Raw genomic sequence first — 17,166 nt, 5'->3', positions numbered from 1 at the left:
CTTTGGGCAGGAGTCCTCTCCCCATTCAAGGGATCCTTTCACCCACCTCCAATATTCTCCCTCCACCTGGACCCCTCCCTCTGGATTCTTACCTGCTTTTGATCTTTTCATTGAGAGCTGTCGGTGTGACATCAGTCGTCTCAATTTCTCTGCTCCTCTCATCCACTCAAACCTGTCTCTCTCTGAACTTGCTGCACTCCGTTCTCTCAGGTCCAACCCTGACATTGTCATCAAACCCGCTGACAAGGGTGGTGCTGTTGTTGTCTGGCGCACTGACCTCAACCTCGCGGAGGCTGAGCGTCAACTCACAGACATTTCCTCCTACCTCTCGCTGGACCTTGACCCCACCACTGAACATCAAGCCATTGTTGCCAGGACTGTCACTGACCTCATCTCCTCTGGAGATCTTCCTCCCACAGCTTCTAACCTGATAGTCGCCCAACCTCGGACGGCCCGCTTCTACCTCCTACCCAAAATCCACAAACAGGACTGTCCCGGCAGACCAATTGTGTCAGCCTGTTCCTGCCCCATGGAACTCATTTCTTGCTATCTTGACTCCATTCTCTCTCCCCTTGTCCAGTCTCTTCCCACCTACATCCATGATTCCTCTGACACCCTACATCATATCAACAATTTCCAGTTCCTGGCCCTAACCGCCTCCTCTTCACCATGGACGTCCAATCCCTCTACACCTCCATCCCCCATCGGGATGGTCTGAGGGCCCTTAGCTTCTTCCTCGAACAGAGGCCCGAACAATCCCCATCCACCACTACTCTCCTCCGTCTGGCTGAACCTATTCTCACACTGAACAATTTCTCCTTAAACTCCTCTCACTTCCTCCAAATAAAAGGTGTGGCTATGGGTACCCACATGGGCCCCAGCTATGCCTGTCTCTTTATGGGGTACGTGGAACATTCCTTGTTCCAGTTCTACTCCGGCCCCCTCCCACAGCTCTTTCTCCGGTACATCAATGATTACTTCGGTGCGGCTTCACGCTCTCGTCTGGACCTGGAAAGATTTATCAATTTTGCTTCCAATTTCCACCCCTCCATCATTTTCACATGGTCCATCTCTGACACTTCCCTTCCCTTCCTTGACCTCTCTGTCTCAATTTCTGGTGATAGACTGTCCACCAATATCCATTACAAGCCTACCGACTCCCACAGCTACCTCGACTACAGCTCCTCACACCCCGCTTCCTGTAAGGACTCCATCCCATTCTCTCAGTTCCTTCGCCTCCGTCGCATCTGTTCTGATGATGCCACTTTCAAAAACAGTTCCTCTGACATGTCTTCCTTCTTCCTTAACCGAGGTTTTCTACCCACGGTGGTTGACAGGGCCCTCAACCATGTCCGGCCCATCTCCCGCGCATCCGCCCTCACACCATCCTCTTCCTCCCAGAAACATGATAGGGTCCCCCTTGTCCTCACTTATCACCCCACCAGCCTCCGCATTCAAAGGATCATCCTAAGCCATTTTCGCCAACTCCAGCATGATGCCACCACCAAACACATCTTCTCTTCACCCCACCCTGATAGCATTCTGTAAGGACCGTTCCCTCCGGGACACCCTGGTCCACTCCTCTATCACCCCCAATACCTCATCCCCCTCCCACAGCACCTTCCCATGCAATCACAGAAGGTGCAACACCTGCCCCTTTGCTTCCCCCCTCCTTACCGTCCAAGGGCCCAAAACACTCCTTTCAGGTGAAGCAGCATTTCACTTGCATTTCCCCTAACTTAGTCTACTGTATTCGTTGCTCCCAATGCGGTCTCCTCTACATTGGAGAGACCAAACGCAGACTGGGTGACCGCTTTGCAGAACACCTGCGGTCTGTCCGCAAGCATTACCCAGACCTCCCTGTCGCTTGCCATTTTAACACTCCACTCTGCTCTCATGCCCACATGTCTGTCCTTGGCCTGCTGCATTGTTCCAGTGAAGCTCAACGCAAACTGGAGGAACAGCACCTCATCTTCCGACTAGGCACTTTACAGCCTTCCGGGCTGAATATTGAGTTCAACAACTTTAGATCATGAACTCTCTCCTCCATCCACACCCCCTTTTTTAAAATCCCCTTTTCTCATTTTTATTTTTTATCCACTTATTTTTATGCATTTATCCGTGGTTTTATCCCCTATTTATCCCCCCTTCTGTTCCATTTTTTTATCCTTCCCCCCCCACCACCACTGCCCCCTACCCATCCCCCACAGGGCCGTCTGTCACTTGGTCCATGTTGTTCTTTCACATGATCCTACCCTTGTTCTGCTATTATCACATTCTGCTATTACCTTTATGCCACTGTCAGCACCTTTCTTAGCACCAACCACTGCCATTAACACTCCCTTTGTCCCTTAGATCTGACATCTTTGTCAATCTCTCCTTTGCCTCCACCTATCGCTGACCTTCTATCCAACTCCAGCTGTCCCACCCTCCCTTAACCAGTATAAATTTCATCACAGCTCTGAAGAAGGCTCACACGGACTCGAAACGTTAACTCTGTTTCTCTCTGCACAGGCGCAGTCAGACCCACTGCGTTTTTCCAGCATTTTCTGTTTTTGTTTCAGATTTCCAGCATCTGCAGTATTTTGCTTTCAATCCTCTACCCAGGCTAATATGTTACCCCCTGCACCGTGAAATCTTATCCTGTAAATGTCTTCTGGAAATCCAAGTACACCACATCCACAGGTTCCCCTTTATCCACCTTGCTTGTTACTTCCTCAAAGCTGATTTTCTAACTATCCTGCTACAATGTCCTTGATGAAGGATTCTAGTACTTTCCCTATGACAGATATTAGGCTCACTAACCTATAGTTTCCTGCACTCTGTCTCCCTCCTTTTTTGAATAAAGGTATGACATTCACGATCTTCCAATCCACTGGGATCCTTCCAGAATCTGAGGAATTTTGGAAGATTGTAACCACTGCGTCCACTATCTCTGCAGCCACTTCTTTGAAGACCCTAGGGTGCAGGCCATCTGGTCCAGGGGATTTTTCAGCCTTTAGGTCCATCTTGTGTGTGTGTGTGTGGATGCGTCTGCATGCTCGTGTACAGCGGGGCTCAGTACCACACTGGGCAGGACCAGCTAATTCAGCAGAAGCTGGGAGTGGAACGTGGCCCTCTCCTTACTACGCACTGGGTCGAGATGCAGTGATTTTGTGTCAGTCACGTGGTACAGGCTTCGTTCAGACAGCTCAGCCAAGCTCCACGCAACACTCAATGGGGGGGGGGTGGTGGGAGGCCCGTCTCGCTGGTTGCTGTTAGTTACTACCTCCACAGCGCAATAGGCAAGGACTCACCGCTGACATGTCGTAGATGTGTGTCGAGCCCATCATGGCTCCCCCTATTGTTGCTGTCCTCTTCTCTGGCACTGGAATGTACAGCTGGGGTGTGTCGCCACTGGGTGGGGAAAGAAGCAGAATGTCCAATCAGAATGGCACTGTGCTCGAGAGATCCCACCCACTACTGCCTAGACCCCGCCCCCCCGTCAGCCAGGCCCCTACTCCCTCCCTCCCCAAGCTCCCCCAGCTCAGGCCCGCGCCCCCAATGCCCACATCAAGCAGATTGGCGGCTTCGACTCACTATGATGTAGCTACAGGATAAGAGATTCCCTGCCCCACAGCAATCCCCCAGGGCTGGACAGAGCTCACAGTTAAACTGCATATCCTCAAATTCACAGCTCCTTCTTCAGGATCACCCTCCTTATCACTTTCACTCATCCTGCTTGTAGTTACTTTAGCAAAGAAGAAAGTGTGTCACTAAAATGGGTGAGAGCCAGACTCTGAATCAGAGAAAGGGAGGAGATCGAAACACTCCCTGTCTGAAGGTGCTGTGATCAGGGTACAGTTTCACACTCCCTGTCTGAAGGTGCTGGCCGTGATCAGGGTACAGTTTCACACTCCCTGTCTGAAGGTGCTGGCTGTGATCAGGGTACAGTTTCACATTCCCTGTCTGAAGGTGCTGACTGTGATCAGGGTACAGTTTCACACTCCCTGTCTGAAGGTGCTGGCTGTGATCAGGGTACAGTTTCACACTCCCTGTCTGAAGGTGCTGACTGTGATCAGGGTACAGTTTCACACTCCCTGTCTGAAGGTGCTGACTGTGATCAGGGTACAGCTTTCACAGGAACACTGCAGTTATTCCCTCGCCCTGGTGAACACGTCAGTGTATTGAACAAGTTGCTAAACCAGGCTCTGCCCTCCGCCTTTCCCAGTCTCCAGCATAGAGTCTTAATCAATTCTCCACTGCTTTCCCTGAACCCTAGGAGTTTGAGGGCGTACCCCACCACCAACACCCTCCCCACACCCCCAAACCTGGCCTCACCCTTTCCCTCACACAGCTCTTACCCATCCATGGCTTCTTCAATCTTCTTCTTCCTCAGTTCAATGAGTTCGGGGGTCTCCATTCCCGCTGGGACAGAGGAGAAGCCCCCTGGTGTAATCAACCCACTGCAGAGAGAGAGAGAGACAGACAGAGAAAGGTCAGAGACAGAGATCATTTATAGATAGACTAACCTCCTGTTTACCAAGCAGGGAAGATGGGAGAGTCGCCGGGAGAGCGTTGGGATAGTGGAGTGTGGAGGTAGCGGAGGCGTGGGTGAGGGCTTCAGCAGCTGATGAGCTGAGACGGGGGTGAATCCGGGCGATGTTATGGGGGTGGAAATGGGCGAATAGGAGGTCGGAAGCTCATCCCCTGGGTTCGAATGTGACACTAAGGCTGTGAACAGACTGGTTTAATCTCAGACTGTTCCCAGGGGGAGAGAGGGATGGAGCCGGTCCCTAGGGAACGGAGATCGGAGCGGGGACTGAAAACAATGGCTTCAGTCTTCCCGATATCGAATCGGAGGAAATTTCTGCCCATCCAGTACTGGATGTTGGATAAGCAGCCGGACAATTCAGAGAGAGCGGAGGAGTGGAGGGAGCTGGTGGTGAGGGACCGCTGGGCGAGGGAGCTGGTGGTGAGGGACCGCTGGGCGAGGGAGCTGGTGGTGAGGGACCGCTGGGCGAGGGCAGTGTACACGGGGTAACTGACTCTGTGCCTCCGGAGGTGTTGCCGAGGGGCAGTGTGGGGCAGAGGTAGATAAGATTCTTGCTAGGCAAAGGAATCAAAGGTTATCGGGGTTAGATGGGAATGTGGAAATCGAAACACAAGATGATCAGCCATGATCTTATTGAATAGCAGAGCAGGCTCGAGGGGCTGAATGGTCTCCTCCTACTCCTATTTCTTATGTTCATATTAGAAATGGTGGGGTGGGGGGCGTGCGGGGCTGTGGATCAACCATTGGAGGACACCAGAGACGATGGTGTGGGAGCAGGAAGAGAGGCCGTTGCTGGTGATTCACTGGCGATTAGATGTGTAAAAATGGAACCAGGTGAGAGCAGGTCCCACCCAGCTGGACGGCAGTGGAGCGGTGTCAGAGATGGACGGTGTGGTCAACCATGTCAGGGGCTGCAGACAGGTCGAGGAGCATGAGGGCCAGTCACATAGTGACACCCCCACATCATTAAGACATGGACCACCCACCCACCCACCCGGCCAGTGACCACTCCTTGGCCAGAGCCCTCCCTCCCAATCGCTCTCAAGTCACCACCTGTCAGCAGGTGTGATGAAGCCAGTGTCGTCTGGTTTATCTTCATCGCTCTCATCTTCCTCCTCCTCTTCCTCTGAGGATTCTTCATCAGAAGGCTCCAGCTCACCCCAGGGGGTCCGATCCAGCTCCTCCTCCTCAGTCTTTGCCTGTGAAGGAAGATCAGAAACCTCAACACAGGAACAGGAGGAGGCCATTCAGCCCATCTAGCCTGCTACACAGGAACAGGAAGAGGCCATTCAACCCCTCCAGCTTGTTACACAGGAAGAGGCCATTCAGCCTCTTGAGCCTGTTCTGCCATTGAGTTAGATCACAGCTGATCTGTACCTTAACTCCATCCACCCACCTCGGTTCCGTAACCCTTAATCCCCTCACCCAACAAAAATCTATCAATCTCAGTGTCGACATTTCTAACTGACCCCCAACCTCGGCAGCTGTTTGTGGGAGTGAGTTCCAGATTTCCACTCCCCTCTGTGTGAGGAAGTGCTTCCTGACATCACCCCTGAATGGCCTGGCTCCCATTTTAAGGTTCTGCCCCCTTGTTCTGGACTCCAACCCCCCCCTCCACCATAGGAAATAGTTTCTCTCTATCAACCCCATTGAATCCTCTAATCATCTTAAGCCCCTCGATGAGATCCCCCCTTAACTTTCTATACTCAAGGTGATACAAGCCTAGTCTGTGAAACATAATTTCACCTTCTAAGTCTCAATCAATAAAATCTTATTTTATTTAATGTTAAAGTTGTGACATTAATTTAAGAGTTCACAAAGCGGGGAAAATGATGTGCTTCCTTAAAACCAAATCCCAAAATTCACAATTGTAGCGTCGGGGCTACTGCTAAAGCTGTACCAAGGTCTCATCTCACTCTGTGCACAAAGTGTGGGGGCCAGACAGGCTGGGATCAGTCGTCCCTGTATTCATGGTGCGTACAGCAGTTCTGGAGGTGCTGGAGGGGAGCCCTGTCAGCGTGAATCCACCGAGATTTACCTGAAATTCTAGCGAATTGGTTCCAAAGACATCGCCGTACAGGGGTTTGCCAGTTTCATCGACAGGGGGTTTCCCCCATCCTCCTGCGTGGTAGCCAAAGGAGCAGCTCTGCAAAGGGGAACAACGCACGGGACTTTCACAGCGAGAACATTTCCCACAAAATTAAAACAAGAGGTCAACAGACCTGACTCATCGCAATGCAGGCAGACGTGCAACCCCCCACCCCGACAATTCTCTTCAACCTGTGTCCCTCTGGTTACCGACCCACCTCCCCCCCCCGGAAACACTTACTTACTCTGTCGAAACCCCTCAACAGGTTCAGGGCATTGACGAGCACACCACTGCAAATTGTAATAGTACAGATTTGCCTGCCCCTGCCCCCCCACCCCTACATTTCACTCTCGGCCCATCGCGCCTCGGTCACCGAGCTTCGTACAATGGACTTACCTCCGGGATCGGCGAGTTCAAACCAGGAATTTTCAGATTGGGATAGGATGGCGGAGGGCCGTACCTCTGCATGGCAATCAGCCAGGGGGGAGGGACCTTGTGTGCGTTCTGTGGAAGACACAAAATAACTGGAGTTAGAAGCAGGGGTTGTTACAAAGGAGCAACCTCAGGAACAAAGAGAAACTCCCACGCGGAACAATTTGGACTTAGCTTGAGATTTTAATGTCCGAAAATGCTTCACATGAGCATAACTCAGACAACATTCACACCGAGACTCGTGAGGAGATATTAGGACGGGTGAGGAAGGCTTTTTAGGGGCATCGTAAAGGAGGAGAGGGGGGGAGGGAGCTTTAAGGCAGGAGTTCCAGAGCTAAGGGTTCAAGCAGCTGAAGGCCAGAATTAGAGGAGTGTAGAGATGTCAGGGTGAAGGGAGGGCTGCTGGGCGAGCAGGCGGGGGTGGGGATGGGGGGGGTTTTGCAGGTAGGTTAACCAGCTGGAAATCAGCATATTGCCACGTCAGCCAAGAATTTGCGTTGTGCCAATCACCAACTCTGCTCCTCTAATCTCTCAGTGTAACACTGGCAGGGGAGGGAAGGGCTGGAATGATCACCCTTTGTCCATTTTCACCATGAAAAGCCACAGAGTTCTCGATACACAAGGTCATTACACACTGGCCAGTTTGTCACATCAGGAGGAGCTGCAACTCCACCCCCCCGATCCTCAACGTTCACTTCCTCATACCAAACTACAGCATTTCATTGTCCTTCCAAGAGCTTGGTACTGTCTGGAAGAAGCATCTTGAGCTGACACCATCTGGATGCAGTACTGGTTGGGACGGGTCTGTCACTGTATAACACTGGGGTACAGTACTGGTGGGGACGGGTCTGTCACTGTATAACACTGGGGTACAGTACTGGTGGGGACGGGTCTGTCACTGTATAACACTGGGGTACAGTACTGGTGGGGACGGGTCTGTCACTGTATAACACTGGGGTACAGTACTGGTGGGGACGGGTCTGTCACTGTATAACACTGGGGTACAGTACTGGTGGGGACAGGTCTGTCACTGTATAACACTGGGGTACAGTACTGGTGGGGACAGGTCTGTCACTGTATAACACTGGGGTACAGTACTGGTGGGGACGGGTCTGTCACTGCATAACACGGGTACAGTACTGGTGGGGACAGGTCTGTCGCTGTATAACAATGGGGTACAGTACTGGTGGGGACAGGTCTGTCACTGTATAACACTGGGGTACAGTACTGGTGGGGACGGGTCTGTCACTGTATAACACTGGGGTACAGTACTGGTGGGGACGGGTCTGTCACTGTATAACACTGGGGTACAGTACTGGTGGGGACGGGTCTGTCACTGTATAACACTGGGGTACAGTACTGGTGGGGACGGGTCTGTCACTGTATAACACTGGGGTACAGTACTGGTGGGGACAGGTCTGTCACTGTATAACACTGGGGTACAGTACTGGTGGGGACAGGTCTGTCACTGTATAACACTGGGGTACAGTACTGGTGGGGACGGGTCTGTCACTGTATAACACGGGTACAGTACTGGTGGGGACAGGTCTGTCGCTGTATAACAATGGGGTACAGTACTGGTGGGGACAGGTCTGTCACTGTATAACACTGGGGTACAGTACTGGTGGGGACGGGTCTGTCACTGTATAACACGGGTACAGTACTGGTGGGGACAGGTCTGTCACTGTATAACACTGGGGTACAGTACTGGTGGGGACAGGTCTGTCACTGTTTAACACTGGGGTGCAGTACTGGTGGGGACAGGTCTGTCACTGTTTAACACTGGGGTGCAGTACTGGTGGGGACAGGTCTGTCGCTGTATAACACTGGGGTACAGTACTGGTGGGGACAGGTCTGTCACTGTATAACACTGGGGTGCAGTACTGGTGGGGACGGGTCTGTCGCTGTATAACACTGGGGTACAGTACTGGTGGGGATGGGTCTGTCACTGTATAACACTGGGGTACAGTACTGGTGGGGACAGGTCTGTCACTGTATAACACTGGGGTGCAGTACTGGTGGGGACAGGTCTGTCGCTGTATAACACTGGGGTACAGTACTGGTGGGGATGAGTCTGTCACTGTATAACAATGGGGTACAGTACTGGTGGGGACAGGTCTGTCACTGTATAACACTGGGGTACAGTACTGGTGGGGACAGGTCTGTCACTGTATAACACTGGGGTACAGTACTGGTGGGGACGGGTCTGTCACTGTATAACACTGGGGTACAGTACTGGTGGGGACAGGTCTGTCGCTGTATAACAATGGGGTACAGTACTGGTGGGGACAGGTCTGTCACTGTATAACACTGGGGTACAGTACTGGTGGGGACGGGTCTGTCACTGTATAACACGGGTACAGTACTGGTGGGGACAGGTCTGTCACTGTATAACACTGGGGTACAGTACTGGTGGGGACAGGTCTGTCACTGTTTAACACTGGGGTGCAGTACTGGTGGGGACAGGTCTGTCACTGTTTAACACTGGGGTGCAGTACTGGTGGGGACAGGTCTGTCGCTGTATAACACTGGGGTACAGTACTGGTGGGGACAGGTCTGTCACTGTATAACACTGGGGTGCAGTACTGGTGGGGACGGGTCTGTCGCTGTATAACACTGGGGTACAGTACTGGTGGGGATGGGTCTGTCACTGTATAACACTGGGGTACAGTACTGGTGGGGACAGGTCTGTCACTGTATAACACTGGGGTGCAGTACTGGTGGGGACAGGTCTGTCGCTGTATAACACTGGGGTACAGTACTGGTGGGGATGAGTCTGTCACTGTATAACAATGGGGTACAGTACTGGTGGGGACAGGTCTGTCACTGTATAACACTGGGGTACAGTACTGGTGGGGACAGGTCTGTCACTGTATTACACTGGGGTACAGTACTGGTGGGGACAGGTCTGTCACTGTATAACACTGGGATACAGTACTGGTGGGGACAGGTCTGTCACTGTATTACAGTGCTGCAGTTCTGATACGCTATTTGGGGGACGAACAATCTCACTTCCATGTGCTAAGAAACTATTGCTTTGAACTTCCTGAGAGGGTGGTGGAGGCAGATTCCAGGTATTCCAAAGGGAACTGGATTGCTATCTGAAAGAGAGAATGTGCAAGGTTACGGGGATAAGGCAGGGGAGTGGGACTAGGTGGAATGCTCTCCGAGAGCCAGTGCAGACTCGATGGGCTGAATGGCCTCCTCCTGCACTGTAAAGATTCTGTGATTCAGCGTGAAAGTGGGAAGGAAACACTTACAGCTCCCACAGGCATTCCGAGGGCCAGTCTCAGCTCATCCGACAAATCTCCAGGCTTCTTCTCCTTTAGTCGAGTCTCAAACTCTTTACCCTGTCAAATCCAACCAAGAAAGGCACATTCATCATGAGTCAGGGAATCAATCCACTCAAAAACACACCAACCTACACTTATCATGCTTTTATAAATGGCATCATTAATACAGGAAAATACCCCCAAGGTGCTTAACTGAGCCACTTAAAGAGATATCAGGTACAGGGGGAGGTGATGGCGTAGTGGTATTGTCACTGGACCCAGGGTAATGCTCTGGGGACCTGGGTTCGAATCCCACCACAGCAGATGGTGGAATTCAATTGAATAAAAATCTGGAATTAAGAGTCTAACACTTACCATGGAGCCATTGTCAATTGTTGTAAAAATCCATCAGCTTCACTAATGAACCCACAGCAACGCAGCTGACTCCTTAACAAGCCACTCAGTTTTATCAAACCGCTACAAAAATAGAAAGGAAACCAGACGGATCACCCGGCAACAGTCATCCTCACGGAATCATCCCTGTCCCTGTCCTGTCCCTCCGGCAGGACAGGCCCAGCAGAGGTGGCGGTACAGTCGGGAGGGAGTTGCCCTGGGAGCCCTCATGAAGTCTCGTGGCATCAGGTCAAACATGGACAAGGAAACCTCCTGCTGATTATCACGTACCGCCCTCCCTCAGCTGATGGACACCACTTGGAGGAATGTACTCTGGGTGGGGGATTTCAATGTCCATCACCAAGAGTGGCTCGGTAGCACCACTACTGACCGAGCTGGCCGAGTCCTAAAGGACATAGCTGCTGGAACAATGAGGCAAAAACATACTTGACCTCATCCTCGCCAACCGACCTGCCACAGATGTATTGGTAGGAGTGACCACCACACAGTCATTGTGGAGACAAAGTCCTGCCTTCACATTGAGGATACCCTCCATTGTGTTGTGTGGCACTAACATCGTGCTAAATGAATAGATTTCGAACAGATCTGGCAACTCAAGACTAGGCATCCCATGGAGGCATTGCAGAATTGTACAGCAGCAGCAGAATTGTACTCGAACACAATCTGTAACCTCATGGCCTGGCATATCTCCCACTCTACCATCACCATCAAGCCAGGGGATCAACCCTGGTTCAATGAAGAGTGCAGGAGGGCATGTCAGGAGCAGCACCAGGCATACATAAAAATGATGTGTCAACCTGGTGAAGCTATAACACAGGACTACTTGCGTGTCAAACAGCAAAAGCAGCAAGTGATAGACAGAGCTAAGTGATCCCACAACCAACGGATCAGATCTATGCTCTGCAGTCCTGCCACATCCAGGGTGGGAGGGAGGGGAGGGAGGGGAGGGAGGGGAGTGAGGGGAGGGAGGGGAGGAGGGGAGTGAGGGGAGGAGGGGAGTGAGGGGAGGGGGGGAGTGATGGGCGGGTGGGAGGGAGTGGGAGGGGGAGAGAGAGGAGGGAGTGGGAGGGGAGGAGAGAGAGGAGGATGGAGAGAGAGTGGATAGAGAGTGAGAATTGAGAGAGGAGAGAGGATGGAGAAGGATAACAGAGATAGGGAGGGTTGTAGGGGCTGGAGGAGGTTACAGAGATAGGGAGGGGTGTAGGGGCTGGAGGAGGTTACAGAGATAGGGGGGGTTGTAGGGGCTGGAGGAGGTTACAGAGATAGGGAGGGGTGTAGGGGCTGGAGGAGGTTACAGAGATAGGGAGGGTTGTAGGGGCTGAAGGAGGTTACAGAGATAGGGAGGGGTGTAGGGGCTGGAGGAGGTTACAGAGATAGGGAGGGTTGTAGGGGCTGAAGGAGGTTACAGAGATAGGGAGGGGTGTAGGGGCTGGAGGAGGTTACAGAGATAGGGAGGGTTGTAGGGGCTGGAGGAGGTTACAGAGATAGGGAGGGTTGTAGGGGCTGGAGGAGGTTACAGAGATAGGGAGGGTTGTAGGGACTGGAAGAGGTTACAGAGATAGGGAGGGTTGTAGGGACTGGAGGAGGTTACAGAGATAGGGAGGGTTGTAGGGGGCTAGAGGAGGTGAGAGAAAGGGAGGGTTGTAGGAGGTTATAGAGATAGGGAGGGTTGTAGGGGGCTGGAGGAGGTGAGAGAAAGGGAGGGTTGTAGGAGGTTATAGAGATAGGGAGGGTTGTAGGGGCTGGAGGAGGTTCGAGATAGGGAGGGTTGTAGGAGGTTACAGAGATAGGGAGGGTTGTAGGGGCTGGAGGAGGTTACAGAGATAGGGAGGGTTGAAGGGGCTGGAGGAAGTTACAGAGATAGGGAGGGTTGTAGGGGGTGGAGGAGGTTACAGAGATAGGGAGGGTTGTAGGGGCTGGAGGAGGTTATAGAGATAGGGAGGGTTGTAGGGGCTGGAGGAGGTTACAGAGATAGGGAGGGTTGTAGGGGGTGGAGGAGGTTACAGAGATAGGGAGGGTTGTAGGGGCTGGAGGAGGTTATAGAGATAGGGAGGGTTGTAGGGGCTGGAGGAGGTTAGAGATAGGGAGGGTTGTAGGGGCTGGAGGAGGTTAGAGATAGGGAGGGTTGTAGGAGGTTTATAGAGATAGGGAGGGTTGTAGGGGCTGGAGGAGGTTAGAGTTGGGAGGGTTGGAGGAGGTTATAGAGATAGGGGTGAGGAATGATTTGAAGCAGGGTGGGAATTTTAAAATCCAGGGGTTGGCAGACCAGGAGCCAGTGCAGGTCGGTGGGTGCAGGAGGTGCTGGGAGGACGGGACGAGGTGTGAGTTCGGACATGATGTGGGTAAACACAGCGGGAGGTCTCAGGCTGAACTCTTCTGGGACAGCCTGCAAGTGTTCTATAACCCAGGACGGCCCTTCTAACCTGGTTCCAACTGCTTTCTGCGATCACCTGCCAATTACTTAGAACTCAGGCGGTGGCCACTCAGCCCATCATTCCTGTGCTGGCTCATTGAAAGATCTATCCATTTAGTCCCATTATCACCAACACCACCCTCCCCCTTTCCCCCACAGTGCTGCAAATTTCTCCTTTCCTCCAATTCCCTTTTTGAATCTGCTTCCACCGCCCTTTCAGGCAGTGCCTTCCAGATCACAAGTCACTGGCTCTTTTGCCAATTCCCTTCACTCTGTGTCCCTCTGACCCTCGTGCCAGTGGAAACTGTTGCTCCTTATTTACTCTCTCAACAACGTTCAGGACTTTAATATCGTTTTCAACCCAAAGGCAAAAATGATCGCGAAATGCCCGGGGCGGGGGGTAAGCGGCGTGTGCCCCTGATCAGCCACAAGTGGTGTTCTGTTCATAGCAAGGGCCCTGCAATAAACTGATTAGTAAGGAGCAATTAGAAGGTCATAATGCAATTAGAGAGATATACATTCATCAGCAATCTACCTGATATCACTTTTACAACAGTTAGCTCCACTTGCTGAGATTAGATAACAGTCTGTGAACAAGGCAATGTGCTGATCATGTGCAGTGTGTCACTTCAGAGGAAGCACTTCCTTCTCAACCGAGATTGAGAACAGGAGCAGGACAAATAACTGACATTTCTGCTGTTAAGCAGCTGCCAATTTATGCACAACAAGATTCCACAAACAGCAATGTGATCATGACCTGGATCATCTGTTTTCAGTGATGTTGGTTTAGGGATAAATGTTAGCCCCAGAGACTTGGGGGGAGGGGTGAGGATCAGGCACTCCCTCAGCACTGACCCTCCGACAGTGCGGCGCTCCCTCAGCACTGACCCTCCGACAGTGCGGCGCTCCCTCAGCACTGACCATCCGACAGTGCGGCGCTCCCTCAGCACTGACCCTCTGACAGTGCGGCGCTCCCTCAGCACTGACCCTCCGACAGTGCGGCGCTCCCTCAGCACTGACCATCCGACAGTGCGGCGCTCCCTCAGCACTGACCCTCCGACAGTGCGGCGCTCCCTCAGCACTGACCCTCCGAAAATGCGGCGCTCCCTCAGCACTGACCCTCTGACAGTGCGGCGCTCCCTCAGCACTGACCCTCTGACAGTGCGGCGCTCCCTCAGCACTGACCCTCCGACAGTGCGGCGCTCCCTCACCACTGACCCTCCGACAGTGCGGCACTCCCTCAGTACTGACCCTCCGACAGTGCCGCACTCCCTCAGTACTGACCCTCCGACACTGCGGCGCTCCCTCACCACTGACCCTCCGACACTGCGGCGCTCCCTCACCACTGACCCTCCGACAGTGCGGCACTCCCTCAGCGCTGACCCTCCGACAGCGCGGCGCTCCCTCAGCACTGACCCTCCGACAGCGTGGCGCTCCCTCAGTACTGACCCTCCCACAGCGCGGCGCTCCCTCAGCACTGACCCTCCGACAGTGCGGCGCTCCCTCAGCACTGACCCTCCGACAGTGCGGCGCTCCCTCAGCACTGACCCTCCGACAGTGCGGCGCTCCCTCAGCACTGACCCTCCGACAGCGCGGCGCTCCCTCAGCACTGACCCTCCGACAGCGCGGCGCTCCCTCAGCACTGACCCTCCGACAGCGCGGCGCTCCCTCAGCACTGACCCTCCGACAGTGCGGCGCTCCCTCAGCACTGACCCTCCGACAGTGCGGCGCTCCCTCAGCACTGACCCTCCGACAGTGCGGCTCTCCCTCAGCACTGACCCTCCGACAGTGCGGCGCTCCCTCAGTACTGACCCTCCGACAGTGGAGCACTCCCTCAGTACTGACCCTCCGACAGTGCGGCGCTCCCTCAGCACTGGAATCCTGAGGCTCCAGTTACACCCCAGGTTCACCCCCACCCAAACATCCAAAATGAATGCTCCTGTAGAGGCAATGGGACTGCAGCATTTGTAACAGAAAGCAGCTTTACCTCATAGTACAGGTCTCCGTGAATGGTCAGTTTGGGCTTGGTTTGCCACTTGAAGAACGCATCGTGCAGCTTCTGATAGTCAATATCAATTTTACCCATTTTCGGACGAACTTTCTCCCTCATTTTGGTCTTCATGGTTTTCTGCTCTTCCTGTGGATGAATCACACACACACACATTTAGAATGCAGTGTTTCTCCCCCAGAGTGCTGGGGTTCATTCCTGCAGCTGCTAACCCCATTAACCAGCCGCTCCCTGCTTTTACCGCCTGCCTAGCCAGCTCGCAGACACTGGGGATCAGCACAGGCCTGTGCTGTCCCTGTGTCCGACTGTGGAAGTGTCTGGAGTCTGGCGCTGGAGCCCACTACCCTTCTGACTCAGGGGGCGGGACAGCTGCTTACTCAGCCACTCAGTGTAGGTTATTTCTGCCCGAGGAAGGTTTTGTGGCGCAGTGCGTAGCACTCCTGCCTCTGAGCCAGAAGACCTGGGTTCGAGTCCTGCTCCAGGACTCGATGGTCAATGAAAGTGCATTCGTAACGCGGACAATCAGGGTGAGAATTAACCTGCAAATCCTTCCAACATGCCAATGGCAGGTGGAAAGAGTGGGAGAGATTCCTGGTCAGCCGTGTGATGGATAGAAATTAGAGCCTCTAACATCACTATCCGTAGCTCCAGACTACCACGTGCATGGACAAAGTGCACATTAGCGCAGCGACTCAGGGTCCCTGAGTGAACTGTAACACACACACACATAACTGTGCATGTGTGAGACTGACAGGAGCTGTGGTACATTCTGGGATTCGGTTTGTATTTCAAGTGGGGGTTGTGGGAGCTGGAGAGTGGGCTCTGCAAAGCAAGAATACCCTGGTCTGTACGGCTGTGTCGCTGACTGGGGCGGTGGGGGTCATTGAGCCATGGTTTGAGCTGGTTCGAGTACCATCTGCCTGCTTTAAGCTGACCAGGGTGGTGATGTGGTCCCAGAGTCGGGGAAGGATTGGAGGACAGCAGGGACCTCTGGTGGCTGAGACACTGGGGCTGCAAGTTCAGCAAACCTGCAGGTTTCAGAGAGTAACTCACCTCAACACTCGTCAGAAACCACGGCCTGCTGTCAAATCGGGAGGTGACACTGCTGTCCTCTCTCTCAGAGCGCCCCGCACCTTCCCACAGAGAGTGCAACTCTACTCAACAAGCCCCCACCCCCAGCCAGTCGTCCTGCTGATATCGTAATCTCACTGGGCTGAGCCTGCTGCTCCCTCTGGTGGGCTCCTCATCAGCACCTGGGCTACTCCGGCATGAGATGCATCACTAGTAATCTCAGCCTTCCACTGCTGTTGTTTTTATAAAGAATCTAAGAGGCTAGACCTTGTACAATTCATGCACAATTGTCTCCAGGATTCACAAACACGCCCCACCGCAGATAACCCACCCCCCTTCACCTTACCCCAGCCCGCCCCTCGCAATTGGCTCACGCTCGCGTTTACCTTCTCCTGCAGAGCTTCTCGCATCTCCTGGATTCCGGTGCGTCGGATAAACTCGGGCAGCTCGAACGGCGGCTTCTCAATGCCCCGCTTGCCCTGGAGGTACTTGCGCTTGAAGCACCAGTGTCGGGGCACAGGTACCGAGTTGCGGGTGGCCTTCAGGTGAACCAACAGCTTCGGGTCGTGCGCTGTGACGTCGTGCATCTCCACCACATCTGGACGGGCCACCAGCTGCGGGGTCAAGGGTCAGGTTAAGGGTCAGTGCGAGCGAGAGGAGGACATTTACCCCGATTCCCCACCCAGTCTGAGACGCACCCGCCTGTCAATCAGCAGCCAGAAGAGAAAGGGGAAAAGACACTGACCCCTCCAGTTACAATGGTGGGTCCCACCTGAGAGTGTTGTGTATTCAGTGTTAGGAACAGGAGGAGGCCATTCAGCCCCTCGAGCCTGTTACACAGGAACAGGAGGAGGCCATTCTGCCCCTCGAGCCTGTTACACAGGAACAGGAGGCCATTCTGCCCCTCGAGCCTGTTACACAGGAACAGGAGGA

At 53.4% G+C, this 17,166-nt stretch overlaps 1 protein-coding gene across 1 annotated transcript in view; it reads right to left on the bottom strand.

Moving 5' to 3' along the window:
- Positions 1-16,867, bottom strand: part of sf3b2 (splicing factor 3b, subunit 2) — a 24,108-nt gene extending 7,241 nt beyond the window's left edge. The window contains exons 1-8 of the mRNA XM_078537305.1: positions 16,620-16,867; positions 15,142-15,291; positions 10,316-10,405; positions 7,020-7,127; positions 6,573-6,680; positions 5,588-5,733; positions 4,344-4,445; positions 3,297-3,396 (exon numbers count right to left, since the gene is read on the bottom strand). Of these exons, the coding sequence (XP_078393431.1) occupies positions 3,297-3,396; positions 4,344-4,445; positions 5,588-5,733; positions 6,573-6,680; positions 7,020-7,127; positions 10,316-10,405; positions 15,142-15,291; positions 16,620-16,820 (1,005 nt within the window). The 5' untranslated portion in view covers positions 16,821-16,867. The remainder of the gene's footprint in view (positions 1-3,296; positions 3,397-4,343; positions 4,446-5,587; positions 5,734-6,572; positions 6,681-7,019; positions 7,128-10,315; positions 10,406-15,141; positions 15,292-16,619) is intronic.
- Positions 16,868-17,166: the final 299 nt, after the last annotated feature.

The sequence above is a fragment of the Cetorhinus maximus genome, unplaced genomic scaffold (genome assembly GCF_964194155.1).
Source record: "Cetorhinus maximus unplaced genomic scaffold, sCetMax3.hap1.1 HAP1_SCAFFOLD_2157, whole genome shotgun sequence".
NCBI classification, from domain to species: Eukaryota; Metazoa; Chordata; class Chondrichthyes; order Lamniformes; family Cetorhinidae; genus Cetorhinus; species Cetorhinus maximus.
Note: the sequence above shows the minus strand (reverse complement) of the source record. Positions and strands in the feature narration are given on the sequence as shown.